This window comes from Mustelus asterias, chromosome 24 (assembly GCF_964213995.1).
Source record: "Mustelus asterias chromosome 24, sMusAst1.hap1.1, whole genome shotgun sequence".
NCBI lineage: Eukaryota > Metazoa > Chordata > Chondrichthyes > Carcharhiniformes > Triakidae > Mustelus > Mustelus asterias.
In genome coordinates, this window is record NC_135824.1 from 48,237,211 (window position 1) to 48,260,994 (window position 23,784).

At 45.3% G+C, this 23,784-nt stretch overlaps 1 protein-coding gene across 2 annotated transcripts in view; it reads right to left on the reverse strand.

Moving 5' to 3' along the window:
• LOC144511368 (ryanodine receptor 1-like) overlaps window positions 1-23,784 on the reverse strand; it is a 495,584-nt gene that overhangs the window by 219,025 nt on the left and 252,775 nt on the right. For both annotated transcript variants that reach the window (XM_078241663.1, XM_078241662.1), the window contains exons 43-49: window positions 23,083-23,218; window positions 19,424-19,610; window positions 16,337-16,445; window positions 11,399-11,519; window positions 7,908-8,077; window positions 3,119-3,339; window positions 567-657 (exon numbers count right to left, since the gene is read on the reverse strand). In XM_078241663.1, the coding sequence (XP_078097789.1) occupies window positions 567-657; window positions 3,119-3,339; window positions 7,908-8,077; window positions 11,399-11,519; window positions 16,337-16,445; window positions 19,424-19,610; window positions 23,083-23,218 (1,035 nt within the window). The remainder of the gene's footprint in view (window positions 1-566; window positions 658-3,118; window positions 3,340-7,907; window positions 8,078-11,398; window positions 11,520-16,336; window positions 16,446-19,423; window positions 19,611-23,082; window positions 23,219-23,784) is intronic.

Consider the following 23,784-nt stretch of genomic DNA (forward strand, 5'->3'; position numbering starts at 1 on the left):
CAGCAGTGCTAACCACTGTGCCACCTTGCCGTGTCTTGAGGGAGCGGTCAAGCAGAATTACATAGCACACATCGCACGTGGAGCTATTTCCATGAAAGTGATAACATCACACCAACCCAGCAAATAAAAATTTAAATGACTGCACAAGGCTGCTTTCACATATACAGAGAATTAATGATCTGCCTTTGTGCTCCGAGGTAGGGAGCGTTGCTGTTTATGCTTTTAAAGGATTTAATTGTTGGTAAATCAGGCACAACAAAGCCTGAAATTCTGAAGGCTTCTCTGTGAGCCCCTGGCGGGGAACCTCATCTGCAAAAGTCATGAAGATTATCAAAAAGTGCTACAAAATCTGCATTTCCCCACGTCTGGCATATAGGTAGCAAAACAAAAACAAAGCAAACCAAGCAAATCTCTACAGAGAAAACTTGTGGAATTTAACAAAAAGTATAAAACGAATCTTTTCTGCAAGCAAACCTTTGAATGATATTTTGACAATCAGATCTAGAATTTGTCGGCACATCACCACCAGCATATTCATCAAAAAGAGAGGACGTATATAAACTAACCTTCAGTGGCATTTTAGCATATTCATTTAATATTGGCACATCAAACACCAGCCGACGGAGTAAATGTTGCAACATTGATGGACGGAGGTAGCTATAAAAATCGGAGAAAACTGTTAGCCTGGACTAAATAAAAATTTGTACAACAAACAGGTTAGAACTGTCCAGGAACTTGACAATTATGATCTGTGTAAGCTGCTAGAATTTAGAAGTCTCCATATATCAATTAAACATACAACTGAGTTGATTGAAGGACTCTGACAAAGTTGACTCTGAGTTCTGACAAAGCGTTGACTCTGGTAGGGAGGTATTGACAGGGCCACGGGATGATGACAACACACCCAAGATGGTGGGAAGAAATTGCTCTCATGATCCCAATCTAGCCGACTATCCGGTCGGAAAACCTGTGTTGGTTTCTTCCAGGTTTCCTCCCACACTCCAAAGATAGAACAAAAAACAAAGAACATTACAGCACAGGAATAGGCCCTTTGGCCCTCCAAGCTTGCACCAACCATGCTGTCCGACTGAACTAAAACCCCCTACCCTTCCGGGGGCCATATCCCTCTATTCGTATCCTATTCGTGTATTTGTTAATATGCCCCTTATCGTACTTGCTTCCACTACCTCCCCTGGCAGCGAGTTCCAGACTCCAACCAACCTCTGTGTAAAAAACCTGCCTTGTACATCTCCTTTAAACCTTGCCCCTCGCACCAAATGTGCAGGTTAGGGTGGATTGACCATGCTAAATTGCGCCTTGGTGTCCAAAGATACGTAGGTTAGGTTAGGTGGATTGGCCATGCTAAGTTGCTCCTTAGTGCTAAACTGCCCCTCGGTGTCCCAAAGGTGTGTAGGTTAGGTGGATTGGCCATGGGAAGTGTACGGGGTTACAGGGATAGGGCGGGGGAAGAGGGCCTAGGCAAGATGCTCTGTCAGAGAGTCGGTGTGGACTCGATGGGCCGAATAGCCTCTTCTGGCATGGAAGGGATTTTATGATTCTATGTTAGTCGCTGAGCTGTTGGCACTGTGTTATCCAGGAGCCACTGAGATGCAGTAGAACATATTATTGGCATCTGCAGCCCATCAGCCCTATATTAAAAGCCTAAAATTGACCAAAGCTACCATTACCCCCACTATCCAGCTGGTTGGTGATATTCAGCTGACATATAGTTAAATCTACCATTTTTTTAAAATTCAGAAATAAAGAAGTGCCCATGAAGATAGGAACACGATGTGAAGAAAAGAGGTATTATCGGTTTATAAGAAGAATAAGCTCCCTTTAACGTTACTGGGTATTTATACTGCTTGCTAAATATTTATATAATATTTAGCAAGCAATTGGACGGCACGGTGGCACAGTGGTTAGCACTGCTGCCTCACAGCACCAGGGACCTGGGTTTGATTCCCAGCCTGGGTCACTGTCTGCGTGGAGTCCTCACGTTCTCCCCGTGTCGGTGTGAGTTTCCTCCGGGTGCTCTGGTTTCCTTCCAACAGTCCAAAGACGTGCGGGTGAGGTGGATTGGCCATGCTAAATTGCCCCTTAGTGTCAGGGGGACTAGCCGCTAGGGTAAATGCATGGGGTTATGGGGAAAGTGCCTGGGTGGGATTGTGGTCTGTGCAGACCCGATGGGCCGAATGGCCTCCTTCTGCACTGTAGGATTCTATAATCTATAATCAAAATAGGTTAGAATTACTAACTGATCATACATAGCAGCAATGTTTATTGCTGAAGATGTAATTATTTATCTATGCATTTACAATATTAATTCTTGGTAAATTTGTACTTATCTAGGTGAAGGATGCTAATTTGTGCAGTGAAACACATCTTAACAACTTCTGTTGCTCACTAGCCAACATAAAGTAATATCAAGGCAGGTGCTGCTAGTTAAATGCAGAGTAAAGTGCCATTTACTCTGGCCTATAAATAGCAAATGCGTCCACCAGCAGATAATCTGGTTTAGGAATAAATATTAGGCACCAGGGGGAGTTCTCCAGTTGAAATAGTGGGATGGGGACTTCTACATCCACTCACTAGAGCAGAATGAGCCTTCCATGGGCAGGATTTTCTGGCTCTGCTGAAGGCAACCCCCTGCGGCTGGTTCCTGGGGCGGTGGGGGGAATCCCAGCTCATGTTTCTACCATGGGACGGTGGCACAGTGGTTAGCACTGCTGCCTCACAGCACCAGGGATCCGGGTTCAATTCCGGCCTCGGATCACTGTCTGTGTGGACTTTGCACATTCTCCCTGTGTCTGTGTGGGTTTCCTCCGGGTGCTCCGGTTTCCTCCCATAGTCCAAAGATGTGCGGGTTAGGTTGATTGGCCGTGCTAAATTGACCCTAGTGTCAGGGGGGTTAGCAGAGTAAATATGTGGTCTTACGGGGAAAGTGCCTGGGTGGGATTGTGGTCGGTGCAGACTCGATGGGCCACCGTGCTTCCCTGTTCAAATTTGGGTGATATTTGTACCCAGATTTGTACCCAACTGCACTCTAATGGACACTCTTTCCAGCTCTTTCTCCCCCACATGGTTTTTATAATGCAATTTACGATGGCATGCTTACCTGCACAAAGCCATGAGGCACGCTTCAATAACATCCCTTTGTGCCTTGGTTAGCGAGCGGCCCCTCGACAACCGGTAAATGGTATGCAGCATAGAATCAATCATAATGGCTCGATGCTCAGTTCCAGCAAACAGTGGCGCACACTTGGTTATCAGAGGAAGGACTGCAGAACAGAGGTAGCGGTTCAAAGCGAGAGCCATCTCAGTGGTACTGAAAGCAACCTGGGAAGGCAGTTGGAGAAGCAGGTCATACCTATTCAATAATCAAGACCCGTGCTGCATGCAACAGACTCTTAACAAGCACGAGCAATTGGCTGATTAACATGATTCACAACTCAAATGTAAATGTCAATTTATATCTAATTGGGACATATACACGCATCCAAAATGATGGTTGGAAAAGATCTTGTTTAGTTAAAAGTTTATTTATCAGTGTCGGAAGTAGGCTTGCATTAACACTGCAATTAAGTTACTGTGAAAATCCCCTAGTCACCACACTTCGGAGCCTGTTCGGGTACACTGAGGGAGAATTTAGCACGGCCAATACATCTAACTAGCACATCTTTCAGACTGTGGGAGGAAACCAGAGCACCCAGAGGAGACCCACGCAGACACGGGGAGAACATGCAGACTCCACACAGACAGTGCCCCAAGCCAGGAATCGAACCCGGGTCCCTGGTGCTGTGAGGCAGCAGTGCTAACCACTGTGTCACCGTGCCGCCCCTAGTTAGTCCATTAAGTCTGTCCCACCCTCATGATAGCTGGAGCACCCACCCACCAACACCATGTAATCTCTTGCTGGAGAGGCATAATCAGGGAAAAACACAGCGCCTAAAAGAGAAACAAAAAAAGCTGGAAAATTTCACTACGAACCCCTCAAGTGATCAAAACCAATTAAGGAGATCACATTGGACAGCCCTAGCGTTAATTATTTTTACTTATTTACCATTTTAGTCACCTTTTATCAGGTACGATCTTGGCCCCAGCCAATAACTGATCCAACTCTCTCTTGTAGGCTCGCAGTGAATCAGCACCATACCTCTATCAACATGCTGGAGGTTACCACTGACCAGAAACTGAACTGCACCAGCTATATAAACACTGTGGTTACAAGAGCAGGTCAGAGGCTAGGAATCCTACAGTAAGAACATAAGAACATAAGAAATAGGAGCAGGAGTAGGCCACCCAGCCCCTTGAGCCTGTCCCGCCATTCAATAAGATCATGGCTGATCTGAAGTGGATCAATTCCACTTACCCGCCTGATCCCTATAACCCCTAATTCCCTTACCGATCAGGAATCCATCTATCCGTGATTTAAACATATTCAACGAGGTAGCCTCCACCACTTCAGTGGGCAGAGAATTCCAGAGATTCACCACCCTCTGAGAGAAGAAGTTCCTTCTCAACTCTGTCCTAAACTGACCCCCCTTTATTTTGAGGCTGTGCCCTCTAGTTCGAGCTTCCTTTCTAAGTGGAAAGAATCTCTCCACCTCTACCCTATCCAGCCCCTTCATTAACTTATAGGTCTCTATAAGATCCCCCCTCAGCCTTCTAAATTCCAACGAGTACAAACCCAATGTGCTCAGTCTCTCCTCATAATCAACACCCCTCATCTCTGGTATCAACCTGGTGAACCTTCTCTGCACTCCCTCCAAGGCCAATATATCCTTCCGCAAATAAGGGCACCAATACTGCACACAGTATTCCAGCTGCGGCCTCACCAATGCCCTGTACAGATGCAGCAAGACATCTCTGCTTTTATATTCTATCCCCCTTGCGATATAGGCCAACATCCCATTTGCCTTCTTGATCACCTGTTGCACCTGCAGACTGGGTTTTTGCGTTTCATGCACAAGGACCCCCAGGTCCCTTTGCACAGTAGCATGTTGTAATTTTTTTCCATTTAGATATTAATCCAATTTGCTATTATTTCCTCCAAAGTGAATAACCTCGCATTTGTCAACGTTATACTCCATCTGCCAGATCCTCGCCCACTCACTCAGCCTGTCCAAATCTCTCTGGAGACCTTCTACGCCCTCCACACGATTCACTTTTCCACTTATCTTTGTGTCGTCTGCAAACTTTGTTACCCTACACTCAGTTCCCTCCTCCAGATCATCTATATAAATGGTAAATAGTTGAGGCCCCAGTACCGATCCCTGCGGCACGCCACTAGTTACCATCTGCCAACCAGAAAAGCACCCATTTATTCCGACTCTCTGCTTCCTGTTGGATACAGTAAGAGTTTTAACAACACCAGGTTAAAGTCCTACCTGTTGGTATTTGCTACCAAATAAACCTGTTGGACTTTAACCTGGTGTTGTTAAAACTCTTACTGTGTTCACCCCAGTCCAACACCGGCATCTCCACATCATGACTCCTGTCGGATAGCCAATCCCAAAGTAACTCACCTCCTGACTCCCCAAATCCTGTCCACGATCTACAAGGTACAAGTCAGGAGTGTGATGGAATACTCCCCACTTGCCTGGATGAGTGCAGCTCCAACAACACTCAAGAAGCTCGAGGACACCACCCAGGACAAAGCAGTCCCACTTGATTGGCACCCCTTCCACAAACATTCACTCCCTCCACCACCGACTCAGTGGCAGCCGTATGTACCATCTACAAGATGCACTGCAGGAACTCACCCACACTCCTTAGGCACCTTCCAAACCCACGACCATTACCACCTAGAAAGACAAGGGTGGCAGGTATCTGGGAACACCACCACCTGGAGGTTCCCCTCCAAATCTCTCACCATCCTGACTTGGAAATATATCGGCACTCCCTCGCAGTCGCTGGGCCAAAATCCTGGAACTCCCTTTCTAACAGCACTGTGGGTGTACCTAAACCTCGGGGACTGCATTGGTTCAAGAAGGCAGCTCACCACCACTTTCTGAAGGGCAACTAGGGATGGGCAATAAATGCTGGCCTAGCCAGTGACACCCACATCCCATAAATGAATTGTAAAAAAATTCTGGAGATTCATTATTCTTATTCATTTTTTGGATGGCACGGTGGCACAGTGATTAGCACTGCAGCCTCACAGCACCAGAGATCCGGGTTCGATTCCAGCCTTGGGTGACTGTCTGTGTGGAGTTTGCACGTTCTCCCTGTGTCTGCGTGGGTTTCCTCCGGGTGCTCCGGTTTCCTCCCACAACCCAAAGATGTGAAGGTTAGGTGGGTTAGCCATGGTAAATGTGCAGGATTACGGAGATAGGACAGAGGGGAGGGCCTGGGTAAGATGTTCTTTTGGACAGTCGGTGCAGACTCAATGGGCCGGATGGTTGCCTTCTGCACTGCACAGATTCTATTATTCCCTGGGAAAAGAACATCCAAATAAGCTACCCTATAGTTATTGCTGCGTAATTTAAATGTACTTCTTCCTGATCTGTCAAACTGAAATGACCTCAGTCAACCTGCAACTCCTTTCACTATTTTATATACCTCCATCAGATCATCTGTAAGTGCTCGGAAGTAAATAGACCCAGCTCTTTAAGCCTAATAAGCATGAAGTGTTAGGCAGGAACATTTCTGGAAGCTATCAACTGGAGGTGCCTATACTGTTCTGCACTGTATTCTTCCTGATACGAATTCACTACCACAGAAAGCAGTTGAGGCCAAAATGTTGTCTGATTTCAAGAAGAAATTAGATACAGCTCTTGGGGCTAAAGGGATCAAGGGACATGGTGGAAAGGGGGGGGGGGGAAATCAGGATACTGAATTTGATGATCAGCCATGATCAAAATGAATGGCAAAGCAGGCTTGAAGGGCCGAATGGCCTACTCTTGCTTCGGATTTCTATGTTTCTATGAAATAGTGCTGAACATTTCCAGTGGCAGATACAAGGACAAGATCATTCTACGTTGCCAACTAAATTTACGCCATGGATATGGAGAGGACGTTTCCGCTTGTGGGAGAATCCAGAATTAGGGATCACGGTTTAAAAATAAGGGTTCGCTCAATTAAGGTGGAGGTGAGGAGCATTTTTGCTGGTTACATAGTTGTATTAAAAGCTTTCAGGAATGTCTGTACTGTTCATCTGAACTGTTCAACTGACTTTCAGCAAACCATCCCCTATCTCATTTGTCTGTAATAAACTTTTCATATGAATTTATACTAGCTCACATCTCAACACACTTGTAGCATGAAAATAACTTGCACAACTGAATATGGTTGTTGCAATAGCTGTAGTCGTAGCCAAGTGGTTAAGGCGATCGGCTAGCAGCCGACTGGGATCTCACCACACAGGTTTGAATCCTGCCGATTCAGAGAATGTCTTTTCAAGCGTATTTCTTTGTTAGTATACTGGTTAGTACCCCTGCCTGTCACACGGGAGATCAGGGTTCAATTCCCCGATGAGGAGGTGCCAAATTTCCTTGGGCGGCAGGGTGGTAAGCACTGCTGCCACACAGCGCCAGGGACCAGGGTTCGATTCCTGGCTTGGATAACTGTCTGTGTGGAGTCTGCACATTCTCCCAGTGTCTGCGTGGGTTTCCTCCGGGGGTGCTCTGGTTTCCTCCCACTGTCCAAAGATGCGCGGCTTAGGTTGATTGGCCATGATAAATTGCTCCATAGTGTCAGGTGGACTAGTAGGGTAAATACGTGGGGTTAGGGGGATGGGCCTGGGTGAGACTGTTATCGGTGCAGACTCGATGGGCCGAATGGCCTCTTTCTGCACTGCAGATTCTATGATTCTACGAAAACGGGAAAATAATTTGACTGCGACTGTGGGAGGGAAGTTTTGAATCAATGTACTAAAAATTAGCATTTAAAATCATGCTACTTACAGTGTCCAAGGAGGCAGCAGCTCTCATATCAGGTAAGAAGCCAACCTCCAGTACATGAAGGAGAAAATCTTGATTTTCTATGCCGTAGACACGATCCAGGAACAGCACCATGGGAGCCTTATGATCAGGAACAAAGCTGGCTGACATTTTAGGTTCCACAAGATTACCATCTGGAAGGTCACAAACAACAAAATGAAGCAAGTGATGAAAGGCAGCGATTCAGACAGCAAGGGAAGTGGAGCTTCATGCTCTTGTCATAGAGGCAGCAGGGTGGCACAGTGGTTAGCACTGTTGCCTCACAGTGCCAGGGACTCGGGTTCGATTCCCGGCTTGGGTCACTGTCTGTGCGGAGTCTGCACGTTCTCCCCGTGTCTGCGTGGGTTTCCTCCGGGTGCTCCGGTTTCCTCCCACAGTCTGAAAGGCGTGCTGGTTAGGGTGCATTGACCCAAACAGGTGCCGGAGTGTGGCAACTAGGGGAATTTCACAGTAACTTCATTGCAGTGTTAATGTAAGCCTTACTTGTGACTAATAAATAAACTGTAAAAAAAATACTGGAAAATAATCTTGCATTATTAAATTTTCATATGAATTTGCATACATCTCAGCTCAGTACTGAGAGCAAGAAATAGAGCTGCGTTGTTAGCTTAAAATTTTAAAGTTCATTTATTAGTGTCACAAGTAGGCTTACATTAACACCGCAATTAAGTTACTGTGAAAATCCCCTAGTTGCCACACTCCAGTGCCTGTTCGGAAACACTGAGGGAGAATTTAGCACGGCCAATGCAGCTAACTAGCGCGTATGTGGGAGGAAACCGGAGCACCCAAAAGAAACCCACGCAGACACGGGGAAAATGTGCAGACCCAAGCCAGGAATCGAACCCGGGTCCCTGGCGCTATGAGGCAGCAGTGCTAACCACTGTGCCACCGTGTCGCCATAGTTTCTAGAGTGGGCAACTCATCTGTATTTGTGTTACTGCCTATCATCAATACATTAAGTTACAATTGGCTATCTGAGGCTTGTGAAACAAAGAATGCACGTTTGTAACTTGTAGCTTTACTTGAAAAAGGCAGGCTAACAGCTTGTTATCATTCCATCCTTCAGAAAGGGCAGAATGTTGGATGGGAAACCCACGTGGAACTACATTACAAGATCCCTCGGAAGGAGGGCAATTGTTAGTGCTGCATTTTGTTAATCCATCCATTGAATGAATTTCAGATTTGAGGAGATACAGATCACCATTCGCAAACTGCTTTATACAAATAAGCATTAATTAAACCTGTAGGGTGAGTACCTTAATTGCAAATCTTTGTTGGAAACTGAATAGATTTACCTAGAATTCAAACAGCAATCAGAAGCTATAGCTAAAAATTCTTAACTTGACTGCTGTGTAGACATAATCGTTTTGCAGCTGTCATATCAGCACATTTTATTACACCTTTTGTATCAGTATGGGGTAATTCCCAATGCAAACATCCTTTATCTCAATGCCTCCATTTGTAATACTCATATTAACAGACCAGGGATGTACAATCAATGGCCAGAATTTTCCAGCCATTCTCGCTGGTGGGCCCACCAACTCCCCCAGTGGGTTTCCCAGCGGTGGGGGACAGGGGTGCATTGAAGATCCCGGCACCAGCAATGGCGGGTTGCAGCGAAATACACTGTGGGGGCATGCAGAAAATCTTGCTCGATATTTCTGCATTAAGATTTTTTTTCCTAACTTGCAAATTTAAAAAAAATCTTCGGGCAATACTGTGCACTCTGGATGACGAAAGTCAATGTTAGAAGGTCACGGTAGAATTAAGTCAGGTTACAAACCAAAGTGATGTTCAGCAAGGAGTCAGGCCTCAAGAAAAGATTGGAAAGGGGCAGCATGGGGGCACAGTGGTCAGCAATGTTGCCACCGGGGACCCAGGTTCGATTCCCGGCTCGGGTGACTGTCTGTGTGGAGTTTGCACGTTCTCCCCGTGTCTGCGTGGGTTTCTTCGAGGTGCTCCGGTTTCCTCCCACACTAAGTGCAGCCCCACTAAGTTATCTTACAAGCTGGTTTTCAGCAGAAGGCAAACACTGCAGAGGAAGCCAGCATGTAACATCATCTACTAAACCAATTTTATATGTTCAAACTAAGGTTTATCTTAGGTTAGGTGAATTGGCCGTGCTAAATTGCCCCCGAGTGTCAAGGGGATGTGGGGTTACGGGTATAGGGCCTGGGTGGGACTGTTTTTGGTGCAGGCTTGATGGGTCAAATGGCCTCCTGCTGCCCTGTAGGGGTTCTATCAGCAGTTTAAATTCATTCAGATCTACTACACACTTGATATCTTCCATGGCGGCCACTAAACAGATACAGTAAAAGCGATCTCAAGGTGTTGCCAGCATGATGTGCAAGTAACAGATGCTTCATGGTTAACTTTTGTTTCAGGCAAACTCATAGGAAACTCACTGATGTCTAGGTAAAGGATACATGAGAATATACTGAACCCAGCTTACACTAAGAATATTAAATAAAGTAACAAATAGTTGATGCTGCAGCATATTAACCCCTCATCACTCTTTATTCATTAACTTTTCATTCAGTTTAGCCTAGGTGTCTAAAGAATAGTATTAAAAATTATTGGATCAGAAAGTAGTCAGCAGTTATTTTATTTTATATTTTTGTTTGTTTTACATTTTTTACTGGAATGTGGGTGTCGCTGGCAAGGCCAGCATTTATTGCCCATCCCCAGTTGCCCTTGAACTGAGTGGCTGGCTGGGCCATTTCAGAGGGCAGTTGAGAGTAGACCACATTGCTGGGACTCTGGAGTCGCATGTAGGCTGGACCAGGTAAGGATGGTACATCTCCTTCCCTAAAAGGGACATTAGTGAACCAGATGGGTTTTTCCGACAATCGACAATGGTTTCATGGCCATCAGTAGATTCTTAATTCCAGATTATTTTTTTACCGAATTCCAAATGCTACCATCTGCCGTGGCGGGATTCGAACCCGGGTCCCCAGAACATTAGCTGAGTTTCTGGATTAATAGTCTAGCGATAATACCACTAGGCTATCTTGCATCCTTAATTGCCCATCCCTAATTGCCCTTGAACCTGCTCGGCCATTTCAGAGGGAAACCACATTGCTGTGGATCTGGAGTCACATGTAGGCCAGACCAGGTAAGGACAGCAGATTTCCTTCCCGAAAGGACATTAGTGACCCGGGTGGGTTTTTGCAACAATCAATGATAATTTCATGATCGCTACTGATGAGACTAGTTTTATATGCTAGCTTTATTAATTGAATTCAAATTCCACCAACTGACATGGTGGGATTTGAATTCCTGACCCCTGTGCATTAGCTTGGGCAACTGTATTACTGCTCCAGCGACATTAGCATACACCCCCATCTTCCCTGAAATGGTACCAAATATATCTATCACCTATTGTGCTGTAATATGATTTGAGCAAACAATCCAGGTCATAAAATCCAACATTTCTGCTAGCAATTTAACTTTACCTTTTCCAAAGGCAGGAATCTGCAACGACAAACTTATAACACCAACCAAGTCTTCAATAGGAACCAGAGATCGCAGGATTGCCCGGATTCTCAACGCTTCACCTTTTCCCGCCTGGACCAGCTGTTGCAAAAAGAAAAAAGACAACAGAACTAAGTTTTTAAAGTTCATTTATTAGTGTCACAAGGAGGCTTACATTGACACTGCAATGACGTTATTGTGAAAAACTCCTAGTCGCCACACTCCGATGCCTGCTTGCGTACACTGAAGGAGAAATTAATATGGTCAACACACCTGACCCCCAGCACGTCTTTCAGACTGTGGGAGCATCTGAAAGAAACCCATGCAGACATGGGGTGAATGTGCAGACTCCGCACAAACAGTCACCCAAGCTGGGAATCAAACCCGGGTCCCTGGCAACGTGAGGCAGCAGTGTTAACCACTAGGTCACCGTGTTGCCCCACTGTAAGTTATCATTTGAAACTGGTTTTCAGCATAAGGCAAACACTGCGGAGGAAGCCAGCACGTAACATCGTCTATTAAACCAATGTCATTTGTTCAAACTAAGAGTCATATTTCATTAATTCTTTGAAAACTCATTTACAACCCATTATTATGGAACGAGCAATTTTCTAATGCAATGTTTGATAATATCTTCTTGTTAACCAAAATTGAAAATTATGAAGCTGTGATCCTTTAGTATTTCTCAAAAAGGCAACACAAGGCTGATCCAATGTGAATATTAAAGTTGCCTCCTGTCGCAATAATTCATCTCATAATTTACAAAGATGGTACAACTGCAAGTTTTATCAACTGGCTCTGACTGTCTCGGTTTAAAGGAGAAATGGAGCCCAGAATGATTCCAGAGCTCAGTGAAAGGTCAGGGAATGTGACACATAAACATCTTGCAGCCTTGAATGGCTATGCTTCTGTTGCTGGCAGCTGGGCACATTTCCTGATCTCTGACCCCCCTCATCAATAGTAAGAGTTTTAATAACACCAGGTTTAACAACACCAACTCCACATCATGACTACCATTGACCCCTCATCAATTCCAGTGATTTCTTTGTATGTTAGAAGATACTGTCTTACGGAGGGACCTTCATTAAGAGCAATGTTTTGCTGCATGCAGCTTATAACCATCTTGATCTCCTCTGGGCGTATTTTAAAATATTCCCTACCCTTGATTGTTGCTTCATCCTTCACAATCTGAGCCTTGTGTAATCTCTGAAGTTATCTACCAGACTGAATCCGGGGATGAAGGAGTTGACGTATGAGGAGAGATTAAAGAGTTTGGGTTTATACACACAGGAGTTTAGAAGGATGAAAGGGGATCTGATAGAGGTATATATAAGGGATTGGATACACGTAGATCAAATGTTTCCTCTTATGGGGCAACCTAGAACAACAGGTCAAAAGAGAAAATGCTGGAAAATCTCAGCAGGTCTGGCAGCATCTGTAAGGAGAGAAAAGAGCTGACGTTTCAAGTTCAGATGACCCTTTGTCAAAGCTTACCCTTTCATTTTAGCTTCTCGGCCGTTTGGCCATTCACACCCTTTATTCTCTCTGTGGACTGCCATTAGCAGTCTTTTCCCCTGGTTTCTGTGGCTATGACTCATCTTTCATTCCCTCCCCCTGCAGTATAAATATCTCCCACTTTCTATGCCTTTTAGCTTTGACAAAGGGTCATCTGGACTTGAAACGTCAGCTCTTTTCTCTCCTTACAGATGCTGCCAGACCTGCTGAGATTTTCCAGCATTTTGTCTTTTGGTCACGGGTATAGGTTGAGCGGCGGTGGATTTAAAACTGAGATGAGAAGGAACTACTTCTCGCAGAGGGTGGTGAATCTGTGGAACTCATTGCCTCATAGGCGGTGGGGTCTGAATCGTTAAATGGCTTCAAGGAGATAGATATATTTCTAATTTTAAAAAAAGGGAAAGAGGGATACGGGGAACAGGAGGGAAGGTGGATTTGAGACGAGGGAGAGATCAGCCATGATCTGACTGAATGGCGGAGCAGGCTCGAAGGGCTGAATTTGCCAACTTCTGCTCTTAATTCCTAAGTGGAGACCTTGGGGGTGATTTCCCAACTCCATTTGATGCAGGCGCAAATCCCATTATGACTGGCAAATCTCACAAGAGGGCTGTAACTGGATTTGCGCTGGGGAGATCTCAGAATGAGCTCTTCCTTCCCAATCCGCAACAACCGCCCCCCCTGCCCCCCACTTTCTCTCACCAATATCATTAGTTTCATTCCCAGTGAGGGCATGAATCTGACTACCATTCATTTAAATATTCAAAACCGGCTTTGTGCCATACCTTCCGGAACTGTCATATGTTCGCATCCACCAGCGTGACATAACAGAGACTAGACCCTGCTGGGGGCTCAGAGGCCAGTGTAGTCAGGGACATGACAGGGTAGTGGCCTGGCACTGAGGCCTGGCAGTGCCAACCTGGCTATGTTGGCACGGACAGGTGCGCGGTGCCTACAAGGGAAGGGCCTGCAGGCAAGTCTATAGCAGGGGATCGCTTCACATGGGGTGCCCAGGGAGGGGGAAGAGGAGGGCGGGGGGGTGGTCTTTAACATGGCTTTGAGATCTCGATTGGGTCAGACTTGCTGGAGTCTTTAGGCCCACCCTCCCCTCACAAATGCACCATGTTATGGCACAAAACATGTCCCCCCCCCTACTTTACAATGGCAAAGTGTGGAAAGATCTGGGCAGAAAACCTGCCTGTTTCTCTGGGGAGAAACACACCATGGCTGGGATTCTCCGGCCGTGCACGCCCTGCCACCGCTGCAAAACGAGGGCGGAGAATTTGGCGCTCAGCCTAATCTCCGTTCATGGCAATGGGACCAGAAAATCCCACCAGCGGGAATTGCCAAAAAAAATTCCACCCAACGGTTATCAGTTCGAACCTGACTTTGCAATTTTTTGGAATTCCGCCTGTGTGCCCTGTCTTGTTGATTCCCAACGGGAGTATGAGGATTATACAGAGGTACCAACAAAGCACAGCTTCACTCCCCTGCCCTGTACTTTCAAAGAATATTACTCCAATTAATTTTTCCATGTTTGCCTGATTCAGAATGAAAACATAGGATAAATTTTCAATTCATCACTTGGGCCTTAAACAGCCACTGAAGATCAGCCATCATTTCCATTGAAAAACGGAAACCTCAAAAGAGAAATCTTTTATGTCAAGCTCCCTGAAAATTCTCAGTAAGCCTCACTAAACACCTGTACACGCACAGGAGCAAAGTGAGCTCGAGATAAATTAACTCCCAAAAACAGTTGAGTGGTGTCACAAGAGGTTAAAATTCAAAAGCCAATCTTCCCTCTTTTTATTCCTGAAGTATGCAATCGATTTACGGTTTTCTTAAAGTTTATTTATTGTCACAAGTAGATTTACATTAACACTGCAATGAAGTTACTGTGAAAACCCCCTAGTCGCCACACGTCGGGTACACTGAGGGAGAATTTAGCACGGCCAATGCACCTAACCAGCACGTCTTTCAGATTGTGGGGAGAAATAGGAGCACCTGGAGGAAACCCATGCAGACACGGGGAGAATGTGCAGACTCTGCACAGACAGTGACCCAAGCTGGGAATCAAACCCGGATCCCTGGTGCTTTGGAGGCAGCAGTGCTAACCACTGTGCCAACGTGCCTCCCTACTTACTTCAATGTGCAGTCCCAGTTTTATTTGCATGGCCATACACTCGTGATAACTTAATGGAACTAACTTGTGTACATGCCTGCAGGGGATCTTCAGGTTGGTGCACCAGCTGACCAGCTCACAGGGAACATTGATAGGAACCAAACTTGCCTGCTTACCATTTTAAAATGGAGGGGTGTAGGGGGGTGAATAACCAATCCATTCAGGGAAAGCATGCTAGCCATTTAAACATTTCAATGTGGCTATGTGCTATCATCTCAACAGTCATTCTATTTATAACCACAGGCGGCCTGGTTTCCCAGGCCTCAGGAGATCAATCAGCTCAAAGACATGGAGGTAGACAAGGAAAGTGGAGTTGAGGGCACATTCAGATTGGCTATGATCTTATCAAATGGCAGAGCAGGCTCAAGGAATGGAATGGCCTATTCATATTCTTAATTCATATGTTTGTATGTATGTTTGTGTGTTCATGATACAAAGGGGCTGAATCCAGGAGGTGGCTGCCATTTCAGTGTGGCAAGCTACTCAGTAAAACCACCAGTCCTTTCCCTACCTGCCATCATCTCTCTGGGTCTCCCCACCAACTATCGGATCCTTCCATAATCAGGAATTTTCCCCCCACCCCACCCACCTCCCCATCATGCCACCATTTGACCTTTTCCGCTCTGCCAGTAACAGTGGGCACAGTATACTGGGAGATCGGGGTGCATGCGCAATGGCGCCCCTACAGCTCAGCAGCCGGCTTCCGGCGAGCTGAGACTCCATCCCTCCCCCTACTGGTGAGATTCACATTACAACCTCTGTGCAATACAGAGTGCCGTAAATTACTATTGCCTACCTCGCTGAAAAAATGGGCAAGAAAACCTCCTGTTTTCTCGCCCGTTTGACACTTGGAACTTATTTTTGATTATTCAAATGGAAAATCCAGGCCTTCAATTTCTGGTTGAAGTTCTGATGAAAGACCACTGAACTGAAACATTCGCTGTTCCTCTTTCCACATTTGCTGCCAGACTTTGCTGAGTATTTCTGTCATTTTCTGCTTTTATTAACCTTTCAAGTTAATCTCTGAACTGCAATCAGCAAAGTAACTGACTTATGACTAGTCTAAACAGGATTTTTTTCCAACAGACTTCTATTTACTTTGTAGTGTGACAATTGCTTGTAAAACTTGTATAGAAATGGATTTGGAATATAACGATCACAACATGGGGGTGCGGTCTAACTCAGAAATCAATAGCTGGTTCATCTGTAATAGGCCATCACTTACGTGCATCTCTGGAGCACATCTGCCCAATAGGTCAATCAGTGCTGCGTAGAAAGACATGATGGCATTACCCAGATGGACACGATTTTCTTCATGTACTTCTTCACTGAACCTATGTGAAATAAAATAAGTTATGGTTCACTTGCTCTGAAGAAGACACACAAACTCAAAACATTAATTCTGTTTTACTCTCCCCACAAATGCTGCCAATTTTTACAGCATCTTCTGTTTTTGTTTCATATTCTAGCATCCGCAGTATTTTGCTTTTATTTAAGTTCACAATACATTCTTTAGTCGCAGTGACTTTTACTTTGCTTAACTGCAGGATTTATGCACATTACAGCCATATTGGTCCCTCCGATTCAGTCAGGATTGATAAGGTCATTTGCACTTTTTAACTTGGGAGTGCCGCACTCAGACTGATAGTTTATGAGGAAAAATTGTTTTCTTATGAAGTTAATTGGCAATAGCTTCTATTTTGTTTACTGATCGCATCAAGTAGCAGGTTGAGATGGACACAATGGGGGTGAAATTGGATTTGGGCAGTAGTGCAAAGCAGATGAAAACAAATCATGTAAACATCCATTCCGTACCACTACTGGGGAGGTGATGGCCTAGTGGTATTATCACAAGACTGTTAATCCAGAACTCAGCTAAAGTTCTGGGGACCCGGGTTCAAATCCCGCCACGGCAGATGGTGGAATTTGAATACAATAAAAAAAATCTCGAATTAAGAATCAACTGATGACCATGAAACCATTGTTGATTGTTGGAAAAGCCCATCTGGTTCACTAATGTCCTTTAGGGAAGGAAATCTGCCATCCTTACCCGGTCAGGCCTACATGTGACTCCAGAGCCACAGCAATGTGGTTGGCTCTCAATTGCCGTCCAAGGGCAACTAGGATGGGCAATAAACGCTGGCCCAGCCAGCGACGCCCATGTCCCACGTATGAATTTTTTAAAAAAGAGCTCCTTAGGGTAGTTTCCTAGCCCAACCATATTCAGCTGCTTCAATTACCTTCCTTCCATAAGATCAGATGTAAGGGTGTTCGCTGATGATTCAAGGATTATGGGGAGAGCAATGGGGGTATGGCACTGAGGTAGAGGATCAGATATAATCATATTGAATGGCGGAGCAGTCTCAAAGGGTCAATGATCTACTCCTGCTCCTACTTTATATGTTTCTATGTTCAGCACCATTTGCCATTAAGGTACTGAAGTTGTCCATGTCCAAATGCAGCAAGAGCTGGACAACATCCACGCTTGCCAGGCAAAGACCACCTCCAGTGAGGGAGAATCTAACCATCACCGCTTTGATTTTGATTTGATTTATTATTGTCACATGTATTAGTATGCAGTGAAAAGTATTGTTTCTTGCGCGCTACACAGACAAAGCATACCGTTCATAGAGAAGGAAAAGAGAGAGTGCGGAATGTAGTGTTACAGTCACAGCTAGGGTGTAGAGAAAGATCAACTTAATGCGAGGTAGGTCCATTCAAAAGTCTGATGGTAGCAGGGAAGAAGCTGTTCTTGAGTCGCATGATATTCAATGAAATTATCATCACTGAATTCACAATTATTAACATCTGATGGGTTACCACTGACCAGAAACTGAACTGGACTAGCCATTTAAATACAGTAGCTGCAAGAGCAGGTCATAGACTGGGAATTTTGTAGAGAATAACACAGCTTCTGACTCCCCAAAACTTGTCTAATGTCTACAAGGCACACGTCAGGAGTGTGATGGAATACTCACGCTTGCCTGGATGAATTTAGCACCAACAACAATCAAGAAACTCAACACCATCCAGGACAAGCAGCCCGCTTAATCTGCACCCCACCCATCACCTTAAATATTCACTCCCGCCACCACCGACGTACAGTGGCAACAAGGTGCACCATCTACACGACGCACTGCAGCAACTCACCAAGTCCTTTGACAGCATGTTCCAAACCTTCAACCTCTACCACCTAGACGGACGAGGGTAGCAGATGAATAGAACACCACCATCTGCACTTCCCTCTCCAAGCCACAGAACATCCTGACTTGGAATTATTTCACCATTCTTTCACTGTCATTGCCTCAAAATACTGGAAGGACTTCAATGGTTCAAGAAAGTGACTCACCACCACCCTTCCATGGGCAATTAGGGATGGACAACAAATACTGGCCTAGCCAGCAATGTCCACATTCCATAGAAGAATAAATTTTTTAAAAACAGCCTACATCAGCTAAAAGCATTTGGAATTTAAACTCCAGATATTTTCTTTCTAGACACACTTTTGGATGAATAATTCATTAAATGAAGCATCTGAAAATTTTCAAAGTGGCATGATGCTTCAGGTTTCATTTTGTTCTTGCAATTCTTAAAGTTTCTATTCATTTCAGGGCTTCTGTTCTGAGGGAATTCCGATACATAAACAGCTGGCTTCCCTTTAACTTGCTCCATTCTTGGAGTGAGGCAGACTAGAATCATAGAATCCCTGCAGTCAGGAGGAGGCCATTTGGACCATTGAGTCTGGACCAACTCTCCGACAGAGCATCTTACCCAAGCCCTATCCGTGTCACCCTGCAACCTTTACCCTACTAATCCCCCTAACCTACACGTCTTGGGACACTAAGGGGCAATTTGGCATGGCCAATCCGCCTAACCTACACATCTTGGGACCGTGAGAAGAAACCGGAGCACCTGGAAAAAACCCATGTCGACATGGGAAAACGTGCAAACTCCACCTAGTCACCCAAGGCCAAAATTGAACCCCGGCCCCTGGCGCTGTGAGGCAGCAGTGCTAACCGCTGTGCCACCCCCTATAGGTGTAGTCCCAATATACTCAATTGAATGAAGTGGGAGGGACTATTTCTGGTTGTTCCGATATATCATCCTTTGGATTGTGGTCAGATTGTGGATGCTGAAGAATGATAGTGGGCTGAGTGCCAGTTATCTCCTTAGCTTGGACAGCCTGAAGCAAAAAGGCTAAACATTGATCCCCAATCTATCAGCTAAAGAAACAGATATTCACACTTGGGAGTCTTATAAGACAGAGAAAAACACTTGTATTGCATTGGTTTAAGTTATCGCATTTCCTTACAATTCTCGTCTTCTGTCTTTTTTGACTGTTGGTCCATCACGGGCAGGATCCTCAGAAATCTTGATGGCGTCCTCAATGGCTCCTAGTAAACCACTACCACCTTCACCCCGTAGGGCTGGTCCAAAGCATTCAGGGCGACGGATCAGCAAACGCACAACTACATTGGCATTTTCTTCTACACTTTCACCTGCAATCACAGAAAGCATCGCACAAACAGGAGGTTAAGAAGCACAACATATTCAGGAATACAAAAAAATTCAACACAATTAATGTTTTTAGTTACTTTGTAAGAAAATGATTTAAGTACATCTAGTAGTTGTATTCCACTATTGCACAAATTACTTCTGCAGCCATCAAATAGTTTTCATTACTTGCACTCGCATACTTTCTAGGACCTTTCCTCATGTGATGATAATCTCACCCTACAGATGCGGCATGGTGGCACAGTGGTTAGCACTGCTGCCTCACAGCTCCAGGGACCTGGGTTCAATTCTCCGCTTGGATGACTGTCTGTGTAGAGTTTGCACATTCTCCCCGTGTCTGCATGGGTTTCCTCCGGGTGCTCTGGTTCCTCCCACAGTCCAAAGATGTTAGGTGGGTTGGCCATGCTAAATTGCCCCTTAGTGTCCCGGGATGCATCGGTTAGAAGAACTAGTGGGTTAAATATGTGGGGTTACGTGGATAGGGCCTGGGTGTGATTGTTGTCGGTGCAGACTCGATGGGTTGAATGGCCTCCTTCCGCACTGTAGGGATTCTATGCTGCCAGACCTGCTGAGTCTCATTTAACAGTGAGGGTTGATGTGAAAAAAGGTGCTGATGTGGTGTACATGGACTTCTGAAAGACATCTGATAAAATGCCACACAATAGACTTGTGAGTAAAGTCATAACTCATGGAATGATAGCGTCAGTAGGAAAATGGATATGAAATTGACCAAATAACAGGAAACAGAGTGGTGGTGAATGGATGTTTTTTGGACTGGAGTGAAGTTTGTAACAGAGGTCCTCATGGGTCAGTGTTGGGATTCTTGCTCTTCCCAAATATATGAATGACCTTGACCTTAAGGAACAGGGTACAATTTCAAAATTTGTGGACATTACAAAACTTGAAACCAGTGTGAGCAGTGAGCATAGTGCAGAACTTCAAAAGAGCATAGACGGGTTCATGGAATGGGCAGGCAAGTGGCAGATGAAATTAAAACAGAGAAGTGTGAAGTGTTTCATTTCAGCAGGGTGAATGTGGAGAGAATATAAAATAAAGGATACAATTCTAAAGGGGATACAGGAGCAGAGGGAACTGAATATGTATGTACGTAAGTCACTGAAGGTGGCAGGACAGGTTGAGAGAACGATTAATAAAACACACAGCATCCTAGTTTTATTAATATGGGCACAGATTACAAAAGCAATGAAGTAGTGTTAAACCTATAAAGAATTGCAGAGTAGGGCTTGATTAGGTTGATTGACAGGTAAGGTCATATGACTGGGTACAGCTAAGCTTACACAGAGAACCCAAGCTCAGTTGCTTTTGGGGAGACAAAGCGTTCACTTTTCCCCCCCTCTGAGGTCTGGGAGACTGGAATTTGCGAGGAAATACATTTATTTTTGAGATTTAGTGTATAAAACACTGATCCAGCATCAACTGGATTATTCTGTCCAGCTTTGGGTGCCAGATTTTAGGAAAGAGATTAAGACATTAGAGAGAGTACAGAAAAAATTCACAAAAATAGTTCCAGGGATGAGGAACTTCAATTATGTAGATAAGATTGGAAAGATTGGGACTGTTTGCCTCGGAGTGGTTAAAGCCAAGAGAGGTTCAAAACCATGAGGGCTTTGGACAGAGTGGCTAGGGAAAAAACTGTCTTCCTTGGTGAAAATGTCGAGAAGATTTGGAGCACAGATTTAAGTTAGTTGGCAAAAGAAGCAATGGAGACACGAGGAGAAACCTTCCCACATAGCGAATGGTTAGGATCTGGAATACGCGACTGCCTGAGAATTCAATGGAGGCAGATTCAATCAAGGCATTCAAGAGGAAATTGAATATCCGAAAAGGAAGAATATGCAAGGCCATGGAATGACACCAGTTAAACCCTTCCTTCGCAGAGTCGGCATAGGCAGGACCAAAGCTGTGGACCAAGTGCTGGTAAATAGGATTGGGATAGATTGGTATTTGATGGTCAGCATAGACGTTGGTTGGCCGAAGGGCCTGTTTCTGTGCCGTATGACACTATGATGGGCCAATGGGTCCCCTTCTGTGCTGTGACCATTTTGTGGTTATGTGGCATTAACATGCAGGCAAATTCCTTTCCCTACAGCTTTAACAAAGACAAGAACCTATTCAGTTTAAATGGATGAATACCTCCACAGAAATAGGTAGAGTCGAAGCTTTCTATGAGCAGGTACTGTTTTCATCTGGATTGTATTCCAATTCAAGTGTTTTGCAAATTAACGTTCAAACAAAGAATATAACCAACACCCAAGATTTCTGGGAATCCACAGGAAAAGCCAACAAGCAGCAGGTGTGGTGGAAAATTATTTTTGCAGTATGCAATTTTTCAGGAAGTCAGAATCATTTTTATTATCCAACAGCTCAGAGCTATTGGGCGATTTTCCTAGCCCACTGCGCTGCAAGGAGATACAAGCGGAGATCATTGAGCGGGCTTCCTGCTGGGCACCATGGATTTCCGGCGGTGTCAGCTCCGTGCAGAAATTGGTGCGGAGCTGAATAAATTATTTAAATGATCATTACCATCTGATTAGCGGGCCCGGGACTGAAATCTCCAGGCCGACTAGCATTCCCTCCCCCCCACCGGCCAGGAGTGGTTCACTCCAGCGGGGTTTACAATAGCTCCCCACCAACAGGGGGCTGGTGGCCTGACCCCGCTGGAGTGAAGGGAGGCCATGGAGGCCCCCCTCCGCAGGAGATGGGGGTAAGGGGGACAGGTGCCCCCTGTGCATTGCCAGCATGGCAGTGCCAGTCTGGCTCCCCTGGCACTGCCCGGTGGGTTGGGGGGGGGGGGTTCCCCGCTGCCACTTTGCACTTGGGATCAATAACAGAGGGAGGAAGGACAGCGATCGGGGCTGGCCAGGAGACATCTGGGAGGCCAGCGATCGGGAGGCCGGCAGTGCGGGGGCTACTGCGCATGTGCCGATCCCTGCTCTGACAGGTTAGCGCATGCACAGTGGCCCCGCTCAGCACTATGCTGCTGGCATCTCCAGCAGGAAAAGGCCCCGCCCACTGATTTTTATCATGATTCACGCTGGGGCAGGTTGCAGTGCTCAGACTGTGGGAGATCCATTTTGAAAATCCCGCCGAAAAAAAAAGGCAGGAGTTACTCCAGTTTGTATGCAAATTCGGGAATTAGAATTTTTTTTGGAGAATCCCAGCCATGATGTTGTATTTATTCATTCCTGACATCTACATTATTAAATATGTAAGCTGTATGACTGGATGCAAGGGGAAGAGAGAGCAAGACAAATTGATGCATCAACTGATTGTTTACATAGGATCTGTTATATGACCACTGTTGCAAGCAGATATGTACCCACATGATGTATCTATACTATCCGTGCTGGTGCCAATTCTGTGAAATTTATTGCGCTACAAGAACAGTGACTATTCACCATCCTTTATTGACGCTTGCCAAACTGGACTATTTACCATTGACGAATACAGCAAACCGCAAAAAGTCGAGATAACGCTCTCCCCCAACAGGGTTCCACCCAATGTCTGGATATCCTTTTGTCAGAAGCATAGGGCAGCTTTGCAGTCCGCACCCCGCCAGGTATGTCACCACCTAAAATTGGAGAGAAGTGGCAAAATCCAAGAGAATGAATTACTGGGTTAAAGCTACAGACTGCCTTTCCAAGCATTCACTATTGAGAGTAATAGTATGAAACTTAAAGAATGCAAAAAATCAGAATAAATTGTCAACCCCATCATCACCTCCCAAGGCTTGGAGTGAAGTTAGGATTAATTCTCCTATTTTTTTTAAAGAAAGCATTACTTATACCCAAATCCACAGTCGTCCGCAAGCATAAATGCAAAATACTACGGATACTGGAAATCTGGAATATTAATGGAAAGCTCTGGAAACTAGAGGACACAGCCTCAAAATAAGGGGGAGTCAGTTTAGGACAGAGTTGAGGAGGAACTTCTTCTCTCAGAGGGTAGTGAATCTCTGGAATTCTCTGCCCATTGAAGCAGTGGAGGCTACCTCGTTAAATATGTTTAAGTCACAGGTAGATAGATTTCTGATCAATAAGGGAATTAAGGGTTATGGGGAGCGGGCGGGTAAGTGGAACTAAACCACTATCAGATCAGCCATGATCTTATTGAATGGCGGGGCAGGCTGGAGGGGCT